The sequence below is a fragment of the Onychomys torridus genome, chromosome 7, assembly GCF_903995425.1.
Source record: "Onychomys torridus chromosome 7, mOncTor1.1, whole genome shotgun sequence".
Classification (NCBI taxonomy): Eukaryota; Metazoa; Chordata; class Mammalia; order Rodentia; family Cricetidae; genus Onychomys; species Onychomys torridus.
In genome coordinates, this window is record NC_050449.1 from 89,170,726 (window position 1) to 89,195,261 (window position 24,536).

General features: G+C 38.9%; 1 protein-coding gene across 1 annotated transcript in view; it reads right to left on the bottom strand.

Annotated features, from left to right (window-relative positions):
- Positions 1-4,616: 4,616 nt before the first annotated feature.
- The window catches only part of Rasa2 (RAS p21 protein activator 2), a 114,188-nt gene continuing 94,268 nt past the window's right edge, over positions 4,617-24,536 (bottom strand). Inside the window, exons 18-24 of the mRNA XM_036193338.1 lie at positions 23,063-23,136; positions 22,250-22,356; positions 11,020-11,102; positions 9,773-9,981; positions 8,458-8,561; positions 7,960-8,146; positions 4,617-6,118 (exon numbers count right to left, since the gene is read on the bottom strand). Coding sequence (XP_036049231.1) covers positions 6,088-6,118; positions 7,960-8,146; positions 8,458-8,561; positions 9,773-9,981; positions 11,020-11,102; positions 22,250-22,356; positions 23,063-23,136 — 795 coding nt within the window. The 3' untranslated portion in view covers positions 4,617-6,087. The remainder of the gene's footprint in view (positions 6,119-7,959; positions 8,147-8,457; positions 8,562-9,772; positions 9,982-11,019; positions 11,103-22,249; positions 22,357-23,062; positions 23,137-24,536) is intronic.

Sequence of the window (24,536 nt, forward strand, 5' to 3'; positions counted from 1 at the left end):
ATACAGCCTTTATGTTCCTTCTTTACTTGGTTTAAAAACTTATCAACATGTGTAACTTTGTTAAAGGCTCTTCTGCACTGGCTGTTTCGTCTGTGCTATATTACACTGGCTGATCTGCACATGTTGAACCATCCTTAAGTTTTGAAATGAGACCAATTCAATTATGGTGTAATCACACACACACACACACACACACACACACACACACACACACACACACGACTAAATGTAGCTCTAGTTGGCCTTGAACTAAGGAGTTGAAGATGACCCTGAGCCTAAGTGTGGGACTATAGCCATGTGCCACAAGCCTGGCTATTTGCAGATGTTTTGTGTGCGTTTTCACATTGGTTTGTCAGCTACTTTCATCTCTAACTATGAAATTATAATGTTGACTATATGCCATTTCAATCCCCACCTTTCTTCTCTCAGTTCCATTTCCACTGGCAGCCTCTGGTCTGCCTCTCTTCGGCGGTGGACGCCATAATGCATTTGAGAATCCATCTTGAACTAGGGCTCCCTGACTTTGCAGGGAGTGTGGTTCAGAATAGAGTTGAGAAGAGTATTGGATTTGGAAGGCAATGTTGTTTCTGCTCCAAAGAACTCCTCCTTGTGTAAAATTTACACATCTAAGACTGAACTCCACCTCAAAAAATCAGAAAAAAGCAAAAAGATGCAAATAGTATGAAACAACAACATTCTTAAACAGAAGGCACAAAATATACTTAATAGAAGTTTAAACAAGTTCCACCTTCTCAATGTCAGTATGACATACTGGCTTCACAATGCAGTGCCAGATGCTGTCCCCAAAAATGTCACATGGCACAATGACACACTAAAGCATAAGCTTTTAGTTAATGTTAGGCTCAAAGCTGTCTGTGGTCCCCCGTGGGGGCCCCCCCCCATCATGTAGACTAGGGAAGGTGACAATATCCTAAATAGGACTTTAGCTGAGTAAATGAGGATTGTTATTAGGTAAACAGAGACCTAAAGGTGGGTCTCTATTAACCAGGAACCTCCTTAATCTCACCTCCAAAGGTCAACTACCTGGGGAAAGGGCATCTAGTTCCCTGTCAACATGAACAGCTTGTATCAGCTCAAAGACCTCAACCCTGTTATCATATAAAAATCTCTCTCCAGTCACTTTGCTCTTCTTTCTGCTCATCCCCCACCTCCCACATAGCCTTGGCAGTTTGATTCTCAATAACCCTTTCTTTCCACCCATGGAGTGGTCAAGTTCAGTGATTTCACTGCACCCTCACTTACATTTGGTGCTGAAACCCTGGACCTAACAGCTACTAAGGACCAAACTTCAAGTGAAGATGCAGATGGAGAATTAGGATCAAAGGATACTGGACAGTTTCTTTAAGAATATCCTATCATCCATTCATTGTGTTAAGACCTTGCAGGGGAGTGTAGCACTTGGCACTTACTTGGAGTAGAAAGGGACTCTACTTAGCTTTATGCTTTTTGTTGTTGTTGTTGTTGTTCTGGAGTCATGTACATTGGAAAGAGAAATCCAAAGTATGGCTCTCCTCCTTTAAAGAACAGCGTTTTTAACCAGAAAGAACAGCTAGAGGTGCATACTTTTAATGCCAGCACTGGGAGGGCAGGAGTGGACCAGGAGTTCAAGGCCAACATGGCTACATATGAATTAAGAAAACTGAAATCAACCAACCAACCAACCCCTGCCCTGAGAATAAACCATTAGAAAGAATACTGGGGCCAGGCCAAGATGGCACACGCCTTTAATCCCTTGGGAGGCAGAGGCAGGCAGATCACTGGGATAGAGGCCTACCTGATCTATAGAGTGAGTTCCAGGGCAGCCAGAGCTGTTACACAGAGAAACCCTGTCTTGAAAAAACTAAGTAACAAAAACCCTGGTTTTATTACAAGTTTTAGTCCACACATGGCTAACATGAGAGACTAAGACACCTCTCCCCCACCCCCCAGTCCTCTTTGTTAACCCTAAACTCCCATGGAGTCACAGGGGCTGTTGTGCTCATTTAGGGGGATTAAGGGATTCTGAGGCTCAAGGAAAAGATGTTAAGATCTGCTTCTCCTTTGGGGTGTAAGTCATTTCCAGCCTAGTCTTTGGTGCTGCAATATGTATTCTTGAGGTAACTTGTCAACACAGCACAACATGGCCAAATGCTGACATCCACACGGATGAGGTGCTGAGGATACACAGACCCACAGGGGTCAGTGTAGGATCTGAACCGTCAGAGACTTTACTGCTGTCTCTTTATTTTAAGAGCAGAAAGGCCTTCTTTAAGAAGTCGAACAGGCTCAGTCTTGAGTTGCTTGCCTAGACAGAGTGGAGTATATTCTCCCCTGCCCCTTCAGAGTGATGGGAGCTGCCCTGATGATGAACCCCGCAGGTCACAGAAGGCTGGTAAACAGACAGTGACAAGTGAGAATGTGGCCTGTTCAAGCCGCTGTTGCTGGAGTCTTCCGTTAGTACATCGCCCACAGACAAGCAAGGAGCAGGTATTTTAAGTATAAGTAAGGTCTCACAAAGAACAGACAGGCTTCTTGTACTTTATTTGAGTTATTTTCAAACAACAGTTACAAAAGGTTTTAATTTTTATAATACTCTTCATAAGAAAATAAAATTTAAATAAAAATACATTCTCAACAATACAACATGGTTACACAAATTCACTATATTATGTTTTGATAACTTACATTTTCAAACTAGACACTGTAAAAACCAATATTTACTAACAACATTAATTTCTGGGTTAAAAATGGAAGCAGATAATATCAATCAAGATCAGTAATTTCACTCTAGAATGAGTTTTGGTTTTTGTCACATATGTGAGGACTAGAAAGCTCTGCTGAGTCTGTCTTTATAGGTTATTCAACAGTACTTAAAGCAAATTAGAAGTGTTCACTTAAAAGAAATCTGTTTGTAAAACATGGCTTGAATGAGCTTTTCCAGTAAGACTGAAATCAGGACTTGGAAACACAAACAACAGCCACAACCGTCAGTCCTGTGATGTTCTCTGTTGGTAAAGTAAGAGCCCAGTTTTGACCCTTCACTATTACCCGTGAATTAAAAACATGTTTCTTTGGTAAACAAAATAGTTTGTGTTGATAAGTTATATTCCTGGGAGTAAAAACCTTTGCTATTGCCCACTGTCTTATCAGATGATTATTTAAAACAAAGCTAAAAAAAAATAAACAACATATCCCACACTCTGAGTGTTAGATGGACACAGAAGCTCAGAGCTAGTGAGCATCTCTGGTAAGTCTCTCCCTATCATCTTCTTCTGTCCTTTCTGGGGTCTCCAGGTTTTAGGGAGAGGCGAGCTGCCATATATATATATATTTTTTCCAAATGCTCTTTGTAAAAGGCAGAGAAAGAAGATCATGGAGTTAAGACTCAAAGTACTCAAGAGCACAGCCAAGGAGAAGGCCCCTATAAAGGCCTTGATTGTCGTAATGTCCTGTGGACATGATTTCTGACTGGAAAAGACTTAAGCTAAGGAAAATTAGTTGTATATTTCTCTTTTTACACTGTGCTAAGCTGTCCAATTAATTCCAGTCAATTTGGCTGTTTAAAGGGTCATGTCAATAACAGAACTAGAAGACTGAGCTCTCAAACAGAGTTATATATATACATAGCTTTAGCCTTTTTGATACTATGACCTTTAAAAATATTTATAATTGGAGTTTGATATTAGAAATGTTAGGGGTGTGGCATGTGCCTTTACTTCCAGGACATAGGAGGTGGAGGCAGAGGCAGGTGGATCTCTGTGAGTTCTAGGCCAGCCAGGGATACATAGTGAGACTTTGTCTCAAAACAACAAGAAATTATTAGGAAATAGTTCCTTTTGGGGGGAGAAAAATCAATAAAGAGTCTTGAACTCTTTTATCCAGACCACTCATGTCCTTTTAAGGTACATTTTGGAGAATCTAAGTGAGAATTTTAATATGAAGTTCTTGAGAAATGTATTAAATGGCTAATTTTTTTTAACATCTACAACACAGTGTAGTTAATGGAATCTCTAAGTTTGTCAGACTCTTCTAAATTTTATCATGGGCTAGGAGTCACAATCAAGCACAATTCAGGCCTGTGCTAACTCTTAAAAATCTGTTGTAGATTATTATTTTAAGATGTGTTACATTTGTTTATGCTGTGGAACATCTGTTTAATGAGATGCAAGGATGTGTTGCATTCTTTTATGCTGCATTTGTTTAACTCTGTAAAGCTGTGTTATTTTGCCTGTCTAAAACACCTGATTGGTCTAATAAAGAGCTGAATAGCCAATAGGTAGGCAGGAGAAAGGATAGGAGGGGCTGGCAGGCAGAGAGACTAAATAGGAGAAAAGAGGGATCAGGAAGCAAGAGAGATCAAGGAGCGAGAAAAGAAGCCACCCAGCCAGCCACTGAGTAAGAGTGAAATAAGATTACAGAAGAAAGAAAAGGAAAAAGCCCAGAGGCAAAAGGTAGACAGGATAATATAAGAAAAGCTAGCTAGAAATAAGCCAAGCTAAGGCCGGGCATTCATAAGTAATAAGTATCCATGTGATTAATGTGGGAGCTGGGTGGCAGGCCCCCCAAAAGAGCAAAGAGTAAAAATAACAACAAAAGTCATTTAGAAAAATACATTTTTCAGTCATGATTTTTTTATGGGACAACTGTGTTAAAAAATCTTTAAAATTACCTAATAACAATGTAAAAACAATTACCTAGCAACAACATAATTGGCAAATATATTCTGAAATACAGCTTAAGCTCAACGAAATAGAAAATCACAGCTAGTTAAACTTACACCAATAAGTCACAGTTTTCAACAGGAACATGTGTAAATACCCCAAGGTTCAAAGTACCACACTTAGAAAATGTTCTGAATTTAAAAAGACAAGTAAGTACCATGGTTTAATACTGATGAAGCCAAGTGCACCACTGCTCTCCAGGGTGGCACCTGCTTCAATTGCCTATTTACAGTCAGGGTTTTCAGGACCTACGGAGAGCAAGGAAAAACAGGATTTCAGCAGGTGCTGACCCCAATTCCGTTCGGCTAGCAGGCGATAAGGAAACAGCAATAAAATACAAACATTTTCAGGAAAGCACTGTTCTAGGCTTAAACACTGATCATTCAACTGATCATAAAAGATAGATACCATGGAGTATCTAAACTACAATCTGGAATGTGCCAGATTATTAAAGTGCGCCAAGTGACTGTTCTCGAGTTAGAGCAGGACCTAACACTATATGGAGGGCATCCTTACACACCCTTACTATGACATGAGACAGCAGGCAAGGTCAAGTGATTTTCTCACCACCTTCACTATTCTCTTCTGGTTTGGAAGAGATGCCTTCAGGAGTAATTTTAAACTGGTTCTCAAATTAAGAAAATGAGTACCTGATATTTAAAACAATAAAAAACATTTTAGTGGTCTCATTTTACTCATCTGCCATCACTCATTCCAAATGTAAACATGGTGCACACAGGAGCACATATTCCCTGATATCTATCTGCGTACTCTTATACCTGTGACAAGGCAAAACATCCACCAACTTTCAAGGGAGGCATGAGGTCTTCGTCTCTGTCTCTATAATCTGTAATGGCTAACACAACATAGGAAAAAAAGGTTCTTCTTTTTCTTTTTGGAGATGGAGGGTCCAGATGAACTCAATGAAGAGTTCTGAACTGACAATGGACTGGGATTTCCTAGTAAAACACAACGTTGGCAGTATAGAGCAGGCACTAATGGTAGTGAAAATGAGTCCACACAACAGGGTGCTACAAGCAGAGATGCCTTCTTACTCTGAAGTGCTCCCTTTATTACAAAGCTTCTTAGGAACCTTCCTTAGAAAGATTCTATCAATAAGAAGTTGCAATGATATGGATTTGGATGCATGAATTTGAAGGAAGCCCTGGGTTTCAAATTCTCTAGTAATAAACTCATGGATATCAGAATTCCCAAACAGTTAATTTTAACCATTAAATATTAACTACAACATGAAAGCAGGTATCATCAAAGCCAATGTCTGCTCTTACAGACTATGAACACAATTGGGTGAATTAAAAAACTCCGTGAAAAAGAGTATTTTCCAGTTCTCCATTAGCTGGTCGAACTATGATATTTTCCCAACAATTGGATTTTCCCTATAAAACAGTAAAAGACAAACTTTTTAAAAGAAATACACAAATCGAAGATGTGACATATACAGAACCCACCAAGCACTTCTAATTTCCCTTGCACTTTCACACACCAAGTCTTGCTTTATTAATGCAACAAGTATTACTTATCATTTACTATATTTCAGGCACTACTCTAGAAGCTGAGGGTACAGTACTTAACAGAACAGATACATAATTCATGGAACTCACCTGATGGTGTAGAAAAGAAAAAAGGCAAATATTTAGTTTAAGAGGGTTTGGTTGTTTGTTTTTGTCACACACACACACACACACACACACACACACACACACACACACACACCCACCCCCACCCCCCGCGCTATATGCTAGTCGACCACACTAGCACCAAGCTATTTCTTAGCCCAAGTCCCCCCTCCACCAATTAAAGAGAGAAAAAAGATGTGTGAAGTACACTGCCAGGGGCAGTAGGGTGGGCAGTAAGCAAGAGTACCGCCAGGAGCCGAGCTGGTGCTTTTTAATAGAGAAAAATAAAGCTGATCAGGGTATAGTATGCATAGAGGATGAGGTAATACACATATATGTATATATATGGGTGTTTTTCAAGACAGGGCTTCTCTGTGCAACAGCCTAGATATCCTGGAACTCGATTTGTAGACAGGGCTGGCCTTGAACTTGCAGAGATCTGTTTGCCTCTGCCTCCCTAGTGTTGGGATGAAAGGCATGTGCCACCATGCCTGGCAGTGAGGTACTATTTAAGGGTGGTCAAGCCTTGGCTAGGAACTTCAAAGGGCTCCAGGAAAATTAGATTAACCCTTGCTGGAAGAGATTCAATTATACTAATGAAGAAAATACAGAATTAGGATGTTACAATAAAACCTTTGTAATGTACTAAGCTTTCTGTTCAGGAAGAATGTACTTATACCAATAAAACCGCTTTTTCTTATTCAGAAATACAAAAATACTGTCATAATTTTCAGAGATTATTTAAAACACTGCAACAAGGATTCAAAGTCCTCCTACTAACGGTTCATCTTCCTTGGACTTCAAGTTTTCCACGTACAAAGTGGGAAGGAAACCATCCTAGGCTGACATGAGCTCAAGGACAGAGGCACACTCACTATGGGAAACACTGGTTTGCTGCTCTGAAGCAAACCTTCCTACCCATGGTGTTAGCAGCAGAGCCCTGGGGATGTGGGGACCTGGGAGACAGGGACGGCTGGCGGTTACTCCAGACAAGCGGCTTTTCTCTCCGTAGGGAAGGAATAGTCTTTTCTTTTTCTGCCTGTGGACATTATCTCTGAACGACTGTGGCTCATCTGATACCATAAGAGAAAAGCTTCAAGATTTAGACTACCTCAGTGCTATACAGCCCCATGACAATGCTCAGCTCCTGCATCAACTGTCTGTGTAGCCTGGTCTTCACTGGTGAGACTGAGAACTTCCCTCAGGAGTTTGTTATTTGCTGCTAAGAGTAATCAACTGACAGGTGCCCAGTGCTACAGAGTGTGGCATCCTGAGAGGAGCCAGCTCCCAGTGCACGTCAGCTGGCGCTGCCCATACCCATCTCATCTTCCGCATCTCAGATGAACGCTGGGAATCAACTATCAAGTGCTTCTACGCCCGCCGCAGCTTGTTTTGCTACTCATTATAAACATAAGGTGTTGTGAGAGACAGAGACAATACAAACAAAACGGAGAAAAGCTACTAATGGTTCAAGGAGTGAATTACAACCGACCATGACAGTCAACGCAGTGACAGTGTACAGCACCGGCATCCTGCAATGACAGCTAGTGACAGGCAGAGGAGCGATGGGGCACGCACAGGAGGAGGCAGCGGGTACTCACTTGCTTCCGTATTTCGCACTACTTGACCTTTTCTTTCTGTATCTCTCGTGAGGCTCATCTAGCTTCTCTATTATGCTTTTTATTTGCTGAATTGTCTTAAAGGTCGCAACAGAATCCTCAATTGTGAAGTTACAATAATCAGGCTCTTCCTGTGGCCCCTGATAGACTGCTATAGTTCCACAAGCCTCTGTAAAGAGCAGTGAAATATCATCAGAAAACTAAATTCTACAAACGTAATCTGTTGTATAATTAAAAATTTGTGAAGTTTTTAAGGGAGAGATTTTCTTTGACTATACAATAACAATTTTATTAAAGAGAACATCACATTTACATGACAATGGTAATTTTATTTCATGAATAACCAAGATGGTGCATGACCTTCATTATTAGTAACTTAGTAAATCCATAAATATTTTCAATAAAAAAAAGAGATCAAAGAAATAACTCAGAAATTAGTGATGAAGATCATGGTTTTATAAAAGTAGAGTGTGTGTTTACCTTCCATTTTCTGCAGCTTAAGTAAACTGAGGGTAAAAAGGGAATAAATTCTTTCTGTTTCTCTGTCTTCATCGATATCTATCTGGATGTCTGCAGGGATACCTCTATGATAAAAAGAAAATTAAAGACATTGGAAAAGTTTTCTTAGTTAACATGAGAAAGAGTTTTGATGAACTGAGACTAAACTAGATTTAGAATTTTGGAAAAAGGATCTCAGAAATTAGTTTCTGAGATAATTAAACAGGATCACAAGATTTGGTTGTTACGAATTCAAGTCTTGAAGACGATTTTGAAGTAGAATACTTTTTAAAAGTATTTTTAAATGTGTATGTGTGCATCTGTGCATGTGTGTGGGTATTTGCAGAGGCTGGAAGAGGGCATCAGATTTCCTGGAGCTAGAGTTACATAGGTTCTGGAACTGAACTGGGGTCCCTCTACAAGAGAAGCAAACATTCTTAACCACTCCCCAGTCCCAATAAAATCATTTTTATAATCTATGGTTCTTCACAAAAACAATGCATTAATAATAAAATCTACAGGGCAACAATGGGTACTCCATAATATCTAAAACAGAATGTTTAGTGGACTTCTTAGATACAATTTTAGATTTTATTTTTATTATTTTTTCTCAGAGCTGAGGACTGAACCCAGGGCCTTGCACTTGCTATGCAAGTGGCTCTACCACTGAGCTAAATCCCCAACCCCTATTTTTATTATTTTTAATTATATGTTTGGGTGTGTGCATGTGAGTACACTCTTCACTGCTGAGCCATCTCTCTAGCCCCTCTTTGCATCTTGCTCAGGCTTGAGATGCTTATTTTTCTTCTTTCAATGGTGTTGATGATACAGTGGAACATTGCTCATAGTTGGCAAATGTTCTACCATCAACCTTTAATCTGGCCCTCTAGACCTGTGCTACCATCTAAACTCCCACCCCCTGACCATATAACCATTATTAATTTCAGAGTATTTTCATCAGCCACAAAAGAAACTTTGTACTCATTATCAGTCTCCATTCTCCCATCCATCCAGTCCCTGGCCACCACTAATTTTCATTATGTGTCTATGAATTTACTTATTCTATATATTTTATTTTTTGTGGTACTAGGATCCAACCAAAGTTCTTGTGTGTATCATGTAAAACTCTACTACTAGGCAGCAACCCCAGCCCTTCTAGACACCTTTTACAGAAATATTTTCAAACAACACATGGCCTTTTTGTATAGTCACTTTTACTTAGCTTGTTTTCATACCCATACCCACTGTATGGACAGACATTCTCAGTCACCATTTCTTTCATTGGAAAGGAACTTACGCAGTACATGGCTTGCAGCCTGGTGTAGTTTCACTTGTCTCCTGGCAGCAGAGCCAGTTTCCATTGAGATATGCTGAAGGATGAAAAGAACTGAGTCTGTTGTGGTTGCATCTGCTCACCCTGCACAGCACATCTATCCACTCGTTAGCTTCCACACAGTTATTTGCTTGGACGTAGAGTGTTTTCTCTGTATGTATCACTTGGAACATCTTTATTGGTAATAAAGACAGAAAGTTAAAAAAAGTCTTAAAATCAACACACAGTACACAGAGTAAGTTCTTAGAGAGAGACCTGGCTGCCTGGCTAAGTGATGGCTGCTAATGTATCTTGAGAGTTGTTACTCTCTAAGCAAGTCAGTGCCGGTGCTGGTTTGAGGGAAAATGGCCCCCAAAGGGAATGGCACTATTAAAAAGTGTGGTGCACGCCTATAATCCTAGCACTCGGGAGGCAGAGGCAGGTGGATCTCTGTGAGTTCAAGGCCAGCCTGGTCTACAGAGCAAGTTCTAGGTCAGGCTCCAAAGCTACACAGGAGAAACCCTGTCTTGAAAAAATAAAAACAGGTTGGGGATTTAGCTCAGTGGTAGAGCACTGCCTAGCAAGCACAAGGCCCTGGGTTCGATCCTCAGCTCAAAAAAAAAAAAAAGAGAGAAAAAAGAAAAACAAACAAACAAACAAAGAGGTGTGGCCTTGTTGGAGGAAGTGTTTCACTGTGGGGGTAGGCGTTCTATGCTCAAGCTACACCCAGTGAGAGAGACTACTTCCTGTTGCCTGCAAGATGTAGGACACTCAGCTACTTTTCCAGCACATGTGCTTGCATTCTGCCATGTCCCACACCATGATGATAATGGACTCAATCTCTGAACTGCAAGCCACCCAATTAAGTGCTTTCCTTTATAAGAATTGCCGTGGTCGTGGTGTCTTTTCACAGCAATAGACATCCTAACTGACAGTCTTAGTTGATGGTACTAAGCAGGAGAACAATATAAATTGTGGGTGTCACACATATCCAAAGGCCACTGTCTGAGTAAGAACGAAGACAGGTAATTTTAAATGTAGGAGTGGAGTGTAAGGAAAGACAAAACAGTGGAGACAGTGAGGATCAGGGATGCCATCCTGGTGACTGGAGGGTCCTGCCTGAGTGGCAATAGTAGATGTAAGTTGGGACATTACTTAGAGATCTGAATGGCAAATATTAAAATAACTTACACACAACAATTTAAAATGCTTTCAATATTTATATAACTTACATTTTTCTTGTTGAAAGAACTTTCTTCCAGTTTTTCCACAGCAAGAATGTTTTTCACTGGAATAGTGTAAATTGCATCTTTGCCTAAATAAGAAAAGATGACAAAATTAAAAGAATTACTTACAAAGGTAAGATGTTAATTCTGTAAGGTTAATTCTGCTTGTTGGTAGAAGCATATGCATCTACAGTAGACTTCTGGATGGTCTGTATATAAAATATGGAACAGGAGTTTTGACTGCATTCTATAAAATGCCCTCTTTCCCCATATAGATGAAAATATTTTCAAAGAAAAGCATGTGGATAAATTTGATCTCTATGTAGAAAACTGTTTTATATGCTGTTGCAGATTGGTAACACTAACTATATGCAGGCTGAAAGAACTAATGTGCTAGTGATAAAGATATACCGAGAGGCCCATGCATGGGAATTGACCTAATCAATGATTACAACTACTAGATTCTTTTGTTTTGTCATCTTAACATTTAATTACAGGATTATTCCTCAAAACAAAAACATTTAGTATGTGTGCACATGTAGGGAAACAAATCCGAGACATGATGCAGAATAGGCAGGTGCCCTAGTACTGACCTACATCTCTACCCCTAAAACATGCTTAGTTTTATTATTTTATGTGTATGAGTGTTTTTCCTGCATGTAAGTGTACCACATATGTGCCCAGTACCCTCAAAGGTCAGAAAAAGGCTTTGGATCCCCTGGGACTGGGGTTACAGATGGTTGCAAGCCACCATGTGGGTGCTGGAAATTAAACTTAGGTCCTCTATAAAAACAAGTGCTCTTAACCACTGTGGTAGTTTGAATGAAATTGCCCCTATAAGTTCACAGGGAATGACACTATTAGGAGGTATGGCCTTGTTGGAGGAGGTGTGTCACTGTGGAGGTGGGCTTTGAGGTCTTATATATATGCTCAAACCATGCTCAGTGACTCAGTTTACTTCCTGTTGGCTGTGGGATCAAGATGTAGCTCTTTCTCCACCCTCAGCTCCTTCTTCAGTACGATGTCTGACTGCATGCCGTCATACTCCCAGCAGCCACAATAATGAACTAAACCTCTGAAACCATAAGTCACCCAACTAAATGTTTTCCTTTATAAGAGTCGTCTTGGTCATGGTGTCTTTTCACAGCAATAGAAACCCCAACTAAGACAACCACTAAGGTCTGAATTTTCTTTTTGTTATTTATTATATTTGTGTTTTAATTTTACACATCAGCCATGGGTTCCCCTGTCCTCCCTCCTCCCATCCCCACCCCCACCTTCCCCCCAGCCCCTCCCCTAAGGTCTGAATTTTTGAATTTTGTTTTATTTACTTATTTTGTTTTTTGAGACAAAGTCTCTCTATGTAGCCCTGGCTGTCCTGGAACTCAATATGTAGACCAGGCTGGCCACAGGTTTCTATCTCAGGCCTCATACTCATAGGGATCTACCTGCCTCTGATTCCCAAGTACTGGGATTAAAGGCATGTGTCACCATGCCCAGCCTTGTTTAAATTTTTTAAAATTACATTTTATTTTAGAGTTGTGTATGTGTAGGTGCACGTACGTCAACTACAGAACATGTGTAGAAGTCACAGGACAAATGGCAGAAGTTATTTCTCTCTTACCATGTGGTTCCCAGACACTGAACACAGCTTGTCGATCTTGGTAGCATGTACCTCTACCCACTGACCCACCTTGCCAGCCCTGAAACATGTTTTTAAACATATTGTTCAGCTGGCTAGCTAGTACTATAAAGTTTACTTTAAGAGATGCTGGAGATAAACATGAAAATGTTATCCAGAAGAGTGTATTCTTAACTGTTGAAGGGCTTTGAAATGTAGGCGAAGGAATTTGAGTTTGTTAAAGAGCCTCCTGCTAACATGGTATAAGGCGATGCATGGCATTGCAGGTTACCCATACCTCATCCAGTTGTAGAAGCTACTGACCAATACACTATTGCCTTCTGGTCATTTTGTGATGGTGTTTTCACAGCATCAAAGTTTTGCTTTTAAGGATGTGTGGGTTGAAATATAGAAAGCTAAAAACATTCTATTTTATATTGTTCAAAGGATTAATGCTGTGGCTTTTTTTTTTTTTTTTTTTTTTTTTGGCAAAGAGCAGTATTTGGTTAATTGTGTTCTTGTTGTTGCTGTGAATAAAGATGTTAACACAAAATAGTTGTTCAGTCAAGTCTCCTGGCACAAAACCTAAAATTTAAGGTAATTTAAACAGATGTGAGACATATTTTTAAAAGATATATACTTAATGTCTACTATATGCCAGGCACTGCCCTAATAAGTTAAGGCAGAGCAATAAATAGAAAACAGGTCCTTAGTAGAATCTGTACTGAGTTCTGAAAAGACTGGTAGAGAAATATTAACTAAAGATGAATGCTATGATAAAAAACAAATTGAAGTGATGTAATCAAATGTAACTGGAAAGTTACTTGAAATCGGGCAGTTAAGGAGAACTTCCCTGTGGAAATAACATTTACATTAAAAAATACCAATCATACACGGGGACAAAAGAAAAGATTATCAGCAGTCTTCTGGAAGCAGACAAAAGTTGTGAGGATACAAGGTAGGGCAGAAGAGAGTTAAGTGATGAAAGTCACAGGTAGGAGTAGGTAGGGAGAGCTTCAGGTCAGTGCCAGTGGACACAGGGCTGAACTGGAGAGGCATATCAGGATGATAAACAGATGAGTGACATCTGGAAGAGCTGGGCCAAACACTCACAGGCTAGTGAAGCAAGGCTGCAGAACAGTGCAATGCCATAACCCTGCCCCCTCTCATGATCACTGTGGGTATGTTACTGAACCCTGAGGTGGGTGAATGGATTGTAAAACACAAAGATGAGCAAACTGCCAAGGCAATTACCAAACAGATAAGGGAAATGAGCATTCTAAAGGAGAAACATGCATACAGGATAACATCTGAGGAAATCAGAAGTGCAAAGAATTGAGAGGCAGAGGAGACATATGTCTTTGGGTACCAATTAGAAGGTCTAGCCAGAGAGTTTAAAATATTCCTCCTTTAGATTTGTTAAAAATATAAAACATGTCCATACTCTTAACATTGCTTTGTTTATTCATTTTGGGACAAATTCTAATACTGCAAGTGTAGAGAAAGCATACTACTCTTAGGAACATCTATCTGTTCTTATACTGTGAGGGCTAATTTCAGCTAATCATGATAACAGGAGTAAAGTACAATGTGAGTTAGAAACAGATCTTCCCAAGAAGTTTCCAAAAATACAACACAAAAAGACACAGAAACAAAGCACAAGTTAGGCTCATAGGACTTAGTGTCGACATGTGACCAGAAGCCTCCTAAGAAAGCCATAAAATAGCAAAACTTAAAGACTAAAGAAATGATACAAGAGTTTTCAGAGAAGAATCAAAAGTCTGAGAATCAGATTGACATAAAAATTTTCACCAGCAATAATGGAAGCTAGTTAACAATGGGGTATTATACCTCTTCCTTCCTTCCTTTTCTTTTTTAAAAGCTTACCACACCCATTATGCCCAGGTGGTTTCCCATCCAAGTACTAACCAGGCTGGGGCCTTGCTTAGATTCCAAGATAAGATGAGAACAGAACATTCAAGGTGGTACAGCCACAGGCCAGAGTTTTATATCCTTAAAGTTCTGAGGAAAAATGAGGCTCGTGCAATCGCAAGGATAAAAATGTTTTGGTACATGTAAGGACTCAGACAAACAAACCCACTTATTTAAAAAATTCCTTGGGGAACTGTTCCTGTAATTGTAATGAATCTAAAAAAAAGGTCTTATAAAAATTATGTTGGGTAAAGAAATCTGGAAAATTGATACACCACTTAAAATCATCAAAACAATGTAAAAAACCAAAGCACTCTACTAAATGGATAGAACACATTCATCAGGTCCAAGTTTTTGGCTATTGTAAGTAATACTCACCTAAACACTCACTTTGGGCATGTGCTCTCATTTCTTTTGGGGTAGATAACCAAGAACCCAACTGCTATGGAACATTGGTTGATCTTTTTGTTTTTTCTTGCCCTCTCATTCAGTTAACTTTTTTTTTTTTTTTTTTTTTTTGAGGGGGTGGGGGTTCTAGAAAGGGTTTCTCTATGTAGCTTTGGAGCCTGTTTTGGAACTCTCTGTAGATTAGGCTGGCTTTCAACTCACAGAGATCTGCCTGCCTCTGCCTTCGGAGTGCTGGGATTAAAGGTGTGGGACACTACCACCCAGCCGGAGTTAACTTTTTTTGTGTTTTTTTTTTTTCTTTTCTCCTGGAGCTGAGGACCAAATCCAGGGCCTTGTGCTTGCTAGGCAAGCGCTCTCTCTATCACTGAGCTAAATCCCCAACCCCAAACATGTTTTTTGTTTGTTTGTTTGTTTTGTTTTTCGAGACAGGGTTTCTCTGTGTAGCTTTGTGCCTTTCCTGGATTTCGCTCTGTAGACCAGGCTGGCCTCGAACTCACAGAGATCTGCCTAGCTCTGTGCCACTACTGCCTGGCCGCAATTAATTTTTTAAGAACTTGTCAAACTGCTTTCCAAAGTGACTGTACTACTATTACATCCCCACTAGAAATGTGTGGAGGCTTCTATTCCCCCACAGTCTTACAAATACTTGGTCTTGTCTTACTTATTTAATTTTTGCAAGGATTTACCAACAGCCTTGAACATGATAGGCAAATGTTCTACCACTGAGCTACATCCCTAGTCCTATTATAAACATTCTTGGTGGTGTGAAGTAGTACCTCACTGTAGCTTTAATATTTTTTTCATGTGTTTATTAGCCACCTATATGTTTTGTGTTTATTTTTCTTTAATTAAAAAAATTCTGGTCATAAATTTTTATCAGATACATGTTTTGAAAGTATTTTCTTTTTAAAATTTTTCCAGTTTTATTTAGTGTGTCGGTATATTTTGCTTGAATGTATGTGTATGTATCTGCTGCCCACAAAGCTCAGAAGAGGGTGTTCAGTCCCTTGCAACTTGAGTTATGGAGGGTTATGAGCCATCAAGTGGGTGCTGGGAATTGAAACTGGGTCCTCTGAAAAAGCAGCAAGTGCTCTTAACCATCAAGTCATCTCTCTAGCCTCTGAAAGTACTTTCTAGTCTCCTGTTTTTATCTTTTCATTATCTCCACCCACCCACCCCTTTTTTTGAGACAGAGTTTCTCTGTGTAACCTTGGCTGTCCTGGAACTTGCTCTGTACACCAGGCTGGCCTCAAACTCACAGAGATCCATCAGATTCTGGCTCCCAAGTGCTGAGATTAAAAGCATGTGCCACCACTGCCTGGTATCCTCTCTTTTTCTTATTCTCCTGTGTATGTAGTGTTTTATGTGTGTATATAGTGTATTTCTGTGTAGGTAAATGTATAGGCTTGTACAGGTGAACACTTGAGGTGGACCTGAGGAAATATGGTGTATTTCCTCACCACTCTCCACTTTATTTACCCAGGCAGAGTTTCTCACCGGAGTCTGGAGCATACAGTTCCAGCTAGTCTATCTAGATGACTTGCCTCGTGGATCTCCTGTTTTGAATTGTGATGAAGTCAAATTTGTTAATATTTTTCTTTCAGGACTACAATTTTGATATATATGTGTAAGAAGTCTTGGCCTCACTCAGAGTCTTAAATACTTTCCTTGTTAGGTAGGGCTGGAGAGATTATGTCAGTGGTTAGGAACATAATATGGCAGCTCACATACTCACTCATGACTCTAGTTCCTGAGGACCTGGTGCCCTCTTCCAGCCTCCTTGGACATCACACACTAGACATATATGCATGCAAAATACTCCGCCATACACATGAAATATTAAAAAAAAAAAGACTTTCCTTGTTAGTAGAAATACTTAAAGCAATTTATTTTCATTAAGGACTGTTTTAGTCATATTTTACAAACTTTGTTGTTTGACATATTTTCATTATAATTTATATACCTTAAAAGTACTTCTGAATTTCTTTGATCTGTAGGTTACTTAGAAGCATATTAACTTCCAAATACTTTGTGTGTGTGTGTGTGTGTGTGTACATTTCTAGATATATTGTTTTAATTATGTTATCAGAGAACATTTTGTACAATGTTACCTTTCTGATATGTACTGAAACCTAATATTTGGTCTATTTAGTAAATGCTCCAATCAGATTGAAAAGATTGTATATTCTCTTTGTTTTGTGTAATGTGCGATACATGTGAATTATATCAAGGTGACTGAGTGTGGTGTTTCAAGTTTCTGTATTTTTACTGATTTTTGTTCTTGTCTATTTCTCTAATTAATTAGAGAAAAGTATTTAAATATTTAATTTATAATTGTGGATTTGTCTGTCTGAATTCTCTTTCCTGATACATGTTTAACAAGCTGTTAACAGGTGTGCACACACTTAGGACATTACCTTTCCCTGTGAAGGCCTTTTTATCATTCCAGATTATGTCTACATTTACTTGGGAATAGCTGTTCTGAAGTCTACTATGATTATTGCTCATCTTGACACCATTACCTTTTTCTTTACCCAATTACTTTCCAGTCATCTGGGCTTTTACATTTAAGATGCATATGTTATAGAAAGTATTTCTTAAGATCTTATTTGTTAGAACATCTAGTCTGGCAGTTTCCATTAAAATAGCCTCCTTATACTTACTGTAATTATTAATATGGTTGAGTATAACCACCATTTTGCTGTCTGTTCTGATTTCTGATGCTTTCCCCCTTGACATCTTTAGTTACTTTCTGAATGGGAAGAAGGGGACAGACTTAATACATCCATTTCTTTCTAAGCTTTGGTCATAATATGTAGTCTTGTTTTGAGACTGGGTCTCACTATGTAGCCCTGGCTGTCCTGGAACTATGTAGACCAAGCTGGCCTTGAACCCACAGAGATACGATTGCCTCTGTCTCCTGAGTGCTGGAGTTAAAGATGTATACCACCATACTTGGCATTATATAGTCTTAACTCATCACAGTCTACTTAAAATTATTCTTGTCTTTCTTCTTAAGATGGAAGATAACTTTCTCTATTCCCTTCTATTCTGACAATCTTGCCACATATTTCACATTTAGACATGCTATAAATCAGCAGTTACTTCTTGAAACTAATCATTCTACATTTATATACCTATCTACCACTTCCTGTGCTCTTCATTCTTCTTATATATCTCCATTTCCATTCGGTGTTCTTTCTCTTTACCTTGGAAGACTCTCCTTTAGAATCTCCTACTATGAGGACTGTTCACAATCAATCCCCATATTTTATTTATTGAAAGGATATTTTCATATTTGATGAAAAAATTTTACTAGGCTATTTCTAAGTTAATTTTTTTTTCTTTTCAGTACTTTAAAGATAACATTCCACTGACTTTTGGTTCTGATTGCTTTCTAGGAAAAGCTAATAGTCAAATGTACTGTTGCTCTTCTGTATTTATAGTAATGTATTCTTTGTTCCTGTTTACAAAGTTTTATCTTTGCCTACCATATGCCTATTTCTAAGCATGCAGACTAACTAGGACACACCCTACTGTATTTTTCTCTTGACTATGTTTGCTGTTTCAAGCTGTCAACATTTTACTGTATACTGAAAACAGATTTAATTACCATCCCTAAAACATTTGTATTGGTAACTGATCTCCTTGAGCTATAATTTGTTCATGCTATACATTGTTCTTTTACAAATTTTCAGTTTTTGCTCCCCATTAGCCTCTCTGAATTTTTCTTCTTACCTAAGCATCTACTCAGTTAAGGATTTCAGGGCAGTTCACACACAATCTGAAGGATCCCTTCTCTTGTTTCCTCAATTTCCAGGCTTTCTGGAAACCTTCAAACTTGATCCTTTGACACCTGAAGCCAAACAATATGTTTTTTGCATGAATTAAGCTATCTTTTTGTAGTGCTTTTCTAGGTGGTCATGACAGTAGAAATCTTAGCCAGAATGATTCTTTTCTTACAAGGGTCAAATTCTTCAGAGTTAGTTGTCTAACATTATGAGAGTGTTAGTTTATATCAAATTCTCCATTATTACAAGAATTCTATGTGTGTGTATTTAAAAGATAAGCTCTCGGGTTGGGGATTTAGCTCAGTGGTAGAGGGCCTGGGTTCAATCCTCAGCTCAAAAAAAAAAAAAAAAAAAAAAAAAAGATAAGCTCTCATACAACCCAGGTTGGCCTTGAACTCATCACATAGCCAAGTAATTACCTCAAATTTCTGATTCTCTTGCCTCTATTTCCCAAGTGCTGGGATTACAGATGTGGGCTGCTGCTGAAACCAGGGCTTTGTGCATGTCAGCTTGAGAAATCTACCAACTGAGCTACATCCTCAGTTCTCATGTGTCTATTTATAAAAAGGTAATACCATCCCTTCAGTTGCTTTTGCCCAAATCCTCAAAATGTTTCTATACTTGTCTTTTCGTCGCTCCTCATATGTAATTCCCAGGTTCTCTGAGTACTACCTCTGAAATAGACTCAGAATGTGACTGCTTTTACTATCCCGACTGCTATCAACTGGTCCAAGCCAGGATCTTCTGTGCCTTGGATTATTGTGATTACAAAAAAGTTGGCTTACTGTCTATCAGTGCTAACTGTACGCTGAATAAGAACTGGGGTTTAGTGTGTCTTCTTCACTACTGTTCTGTCCTGCACCTCTGGCATATATAAGGCACCCAGTAAAATACATTTAGCTGAAAATATTTGCGTAATTGGGTTAATGATTTATTTGGTTCTTCAGCTATTAAGAAACACACACACACCCTGGAGAGCCTCATATTGGAAAACATGAGCAGGCAAAAGTCCAGTCAACCTAAATGTACTGAGAGTGTATGCTTAAGGAAGCTGTATAAACGGCATGTACCTACAGATACTAGGTCTCAAGAACATACAATATCTCAGAAAATCCCACAGAAGTATTTCAAAGATGGGTTTACTCAAAATCTCACTAGTAAACTTGGTTAAAACTTCAGAATCCAAAGTAGTGGTTATGAAGTAACTCAGGCAGCAGCATATTTGAAGACCTGGTGTTCTTTGAAAAATATTTACTAACTGCTGTTATGTTAGAAACATAATTGTTACCACTAAAAATCCTAGAGAGCAGGGGAAGAGAGATGAAATGTAATGGCCAGTATACTAGATGTTCCTATTAAATAGGCAGCTAAGTGACAACCTTAAAGGATGTCAATGAAGAGTTGACACTTGATCTGAGTCTTACAGAAAGGACATCAGATCATAGACCTGAAGAAGGAAAGATTTCTATATACAGAACTATGGACATAAAAATTGTACATTAAAGAAACCATAAGAACTAGTCTGGTGAAGTCCCATAATGAATGCAAGATGAGGCTGTATGAGACATGAAGAAGCTGGAATATTAACAGTTCACTTGACTCCATCACATAACAGAAGGCAATGATGAGATTACAGTAATTTAAACTGTATAAAGCAAACACAAGAACACAAAAAGCACAGCAGTCTAAGATGTTTAGCTGGAAAAAATAGCAACACCCACTCTCAGTGACTCTGAAAATGCAGTAACTAGGGCACTATATATATAATTAACATTACCAATGATCATCCCAAGTCAACCAGAAAATGTTAACTTACGTTCAATGAATTCTTTGTTAGAAGGCAGGAAAGCATGTAATACATTTTGGAAAAATCCATCATGTATGCTTAGAACTGCATGCTTTGGTAAACAACCTCACAATCTCATTTGTGTATTTCCTCCAACACAACAACAACAAAGCTCCAATGTATCCATTCTCATGGTTTCAATAGTCTAATTCTATGAAGTCTATCCCTTTACCATTAGTGGATAGAAGAAAGGCCATATTTGACAACTGTAGGTGTACGCTGGGCTTACGAGGTCCATGGAATTCATATACATATTCCATATCTGTGTGTATATACGCGGGATTCTCAGAAGAGAGGCACCATGACATCATCTGACTTAAAGGATGTTATAACCAGCAGACTTTGGAATACTGGCTTGGACCAGACAGTGCTTTAACTGAGGAAGAAATAACTTGTTTATTCACAGAAAATGACTTATACCTCATATTTAATTGTACTATTATTATTACTCCTGGTTTTTTTTTGAGACAGAATCTCTCCATATGTAACCCTGACTGTCCTAGAGCTCACTATGCATAGACTAGGCTAGCTTCGAATTCTGCCTCTGCTAGGATTAAAGGAGCACCTCTATGCCTGGCTTACTAGTACTATTAATATAAACATATTAATGCTATCCATAGGTGAGAATATTTATTTATTTGGTTTTTCGAGACAGGGTTTCTCTATGTAATAGTCCTGGCTGTCCTGGAAATCAGTTTGTAGCCCAGGCTGGCCTCAAACTCAAAGAGATCCACTTGTCTCTGCCTCCTGAGTGCTGGGATTAAAACCCTATGTTACCACGCCCGGCAGGTGAGAATATTTATATAAAATTCAGTATAAGGCAGAATTCAGAAATAATTGATGTCAGCTTTAAAAACACTTTGGAAAGATAAGCCTACTGATCTTTAGCTACATATTTATATACTGTAACAAACTATCTATGTGCCTAAAATGCAATAGTCTAAAAAATTTCTTACTAATATACTTGGATATATAATATATGTGTGTGTGTATATATATACACACACACACACACACACACACATATATATATATATGCATATTCATTCATTCTGGTTAAGTTGCTCATGTGTGTGTATATACAAAAATAATTCTCTTAGCTGACACAGTAGTACATACCAGTAGTCCCCGCCATTTGGGAGGCTGGTGCAAAAGGATTGCTTAAGCCCAGAGTTCTGGGTCAAGACCCCACCTCTTTAAAAATCTCTCTCCCCCGTCATTCTACAACTCAATAATCGCCAGTGAAGCACTCTATACTCTCTTAAAGTATCCTATGTCGGGTGTTTATGTCACTGATGTGGAATTTATAGGAGAGGCTCTGTTAGTAAGTATTTACTGATCAGGTTTGATGGAACTTCAAAAACCCCTGAACACCCTGACATGCTGAATGTTTGTGGTTGTTAGCCACTCTGCTAAGCCTGCACCTTTCTGCTTTTATTGCTATGCTGTTTCCCTGGCCAAGTCCAGCTCTTTTATGTTATAGTTTTACTAAATAGCACACAACGTGATAAGATAAGCACTCCAGTTTAGTTGTTATGTCATGGAGAGAAACTCTGCACCATTCACTGTGCAATGATTTCCCGCAGCACTAAGCACTAGCAGAGTAAAAGCCACAATAAAGCACAAACGCGACTCTACCTGGCTGTTTGTGGTAAGTGAGCTCTCTGCTTGTCAAGCAGAACCACCGTTTCTTGAAATTCTTTTTTCCAATACGGGTTCTTCCTTGAGCTCTTTTATACATGTCACTGCCAACATAACAGACGTAAAATAAGCATTTAGTCTTAGAGGTTAGAACAAAGAACTGACCCTTACTGTTAGAGGACATTGGTAGTCATGTATGATTATTAGTGTACATCAGTGACTTCTACTAAGGACTCATGTATTTTACTTGGGTCACACCGAGGGAACAGTCTTTAATTAGTGTAAGGTTGTTTTAGTTTTACTTTTAGGTATGGTGTTTAGCCCGCATGATGTCTATGCACATGTGTGCTGTACTTGGGGAAGTCAGAAGAAGGCATCAGATCCCCTGGAACTGGAGTTACAGTTGTGAGCTATTGTGTGGGTGCTGGGAATTGAACCCAGGTCCTCTACAAAAGCAGCCAGTGTTCTTAATCACTGAGCCATCTCTCTAGCCCCTAAGTAATGTAGTTTTAAAACTGTGCTATACAGAATAAAAAGGGCCCAGGTAAGTCATTTTTATCCCATTAATACCTAGTAATAACCAGCTGACCAGAGCTATCTCTTAAGTGTAGAACCCTGGGACTGTGCAGTCAGTGAGTGCTGCCCTATGACATGGAGCTGACAGGTAGAGAGAGTGATTTACCCGACTGAAGCAGCTTAGGAAATTCTGGGACAGAATGAAAACTCAGGTTTCTTCACTCTCGGACCCATGTTCATTGTACTTACTGTCTACAGTGAAACATAACTTTCATGTCTCATTTAATGAATTACCCTTCTTTCAGATGCACAGGCTCACTCGTACCACTGGACTCTTTAGTTCCCGTAGATGAAATTTCATCTAAGAACTAAATGGGAAGATGGGAAAGTATTACAGTATGTGAATAAATAAGGTATATCATAAAAAATTGTTTCATCTTACATATCATTGATTATATATATTAGGAAATTCTTCATTATTAAAGAGTATATATAATGCAGGTTGAGAATCTCTTTTATACAAAATGCTCAGGACCAAAGTGCTTTAGATTTAGGGTTATGAAATATTTGCATATATGGTAAGATACCTTGGAGACTGGACTCATGTCTAAACAAAATTCATATACAGAACCTAAAGGTAGTTGTTTTTTTGTTTTTTGTTTTGGTTTTTTGAGACAGGGTTTCTCTGTGTAGCTTTGTGCCTTTCCTGGATCTCGCTCTGTAGCCCAGGCTGGCCTTGAAATCACCTGACTCTGCCTCCCGAGTGCTGGGATTAAAGACGTGTGCCACCACCGCCCAGCCTAAAGGTAGTTTGATACAGTATGTTTACTAAACCTGCACTTTGTGACCTATCACATGAGGTCATGTGGAATTTTCCATTGTGACATCATGTCCACTGAAAAAGTTTTAGATATCCTAGTATTTCAGTTTTTAGAGCATCTTGGATTAAAGAGGCTCATTCTACAGTTATCTATAAAATAATATAGAAAGTTCCTAACTTACAAATGAAAGGTATTCTAAAAAGTTTATTCTTAACTTATAATTCTGAATGGATTTCCCTATGGAAATAACTCTGGTCATTTTCTGTTTCTAGCCATGGAAATTACAAATTTTCTTGAGCCACATTCTTATATTCTGCATGGAAGTTTGTAAATACTCATTTGATTTTAGGTTTGTCAAGGTCATCAGGTATATATAATAGAAATCAGCAAGTTTCCTATGAATAGCTAGCAAATAGTAGGCTTTGTTGGTTATATAAGACCTCTACCATGTTTTATTTCATAACTCTGTTTCTTATAAAAACAGACTGCAGGTCAAATTTGGCTCATTCCATAGTTTGGTATTACCTGACCTATCAGAAAGGTTCATAGCCCTGCATGTAAAAATCTTTGGAACCAGCAATCTTCAGAATTCAGTTTTTCAGAACTTCAAATAGTAATGGGAGCAGACTATATGAACTAGCTCTTTGGTAATATGCAACAATCACACACATTAGTGTTCATTTGTCACAATGCAAAATACTCTGTGTATTTGTCCTGACTATGGGCCAGGCAGGACCAGGAAAACTCTAACAACAAATCTAGAGACAGAAAGACACACAGACATGGGGACAAAGACATGTGCGGGGACACACACACACACACACACACTTTAAGATCTTAGGGCAAGTTGCGCGGTGGTGGCACACACCTTTAATCCCAGCACTCGGGAGGCAGAGGCAGGCAGATCTCTGTGAGTTCAAGGCTAGCCTGGGCTACAGAGTTCCAGG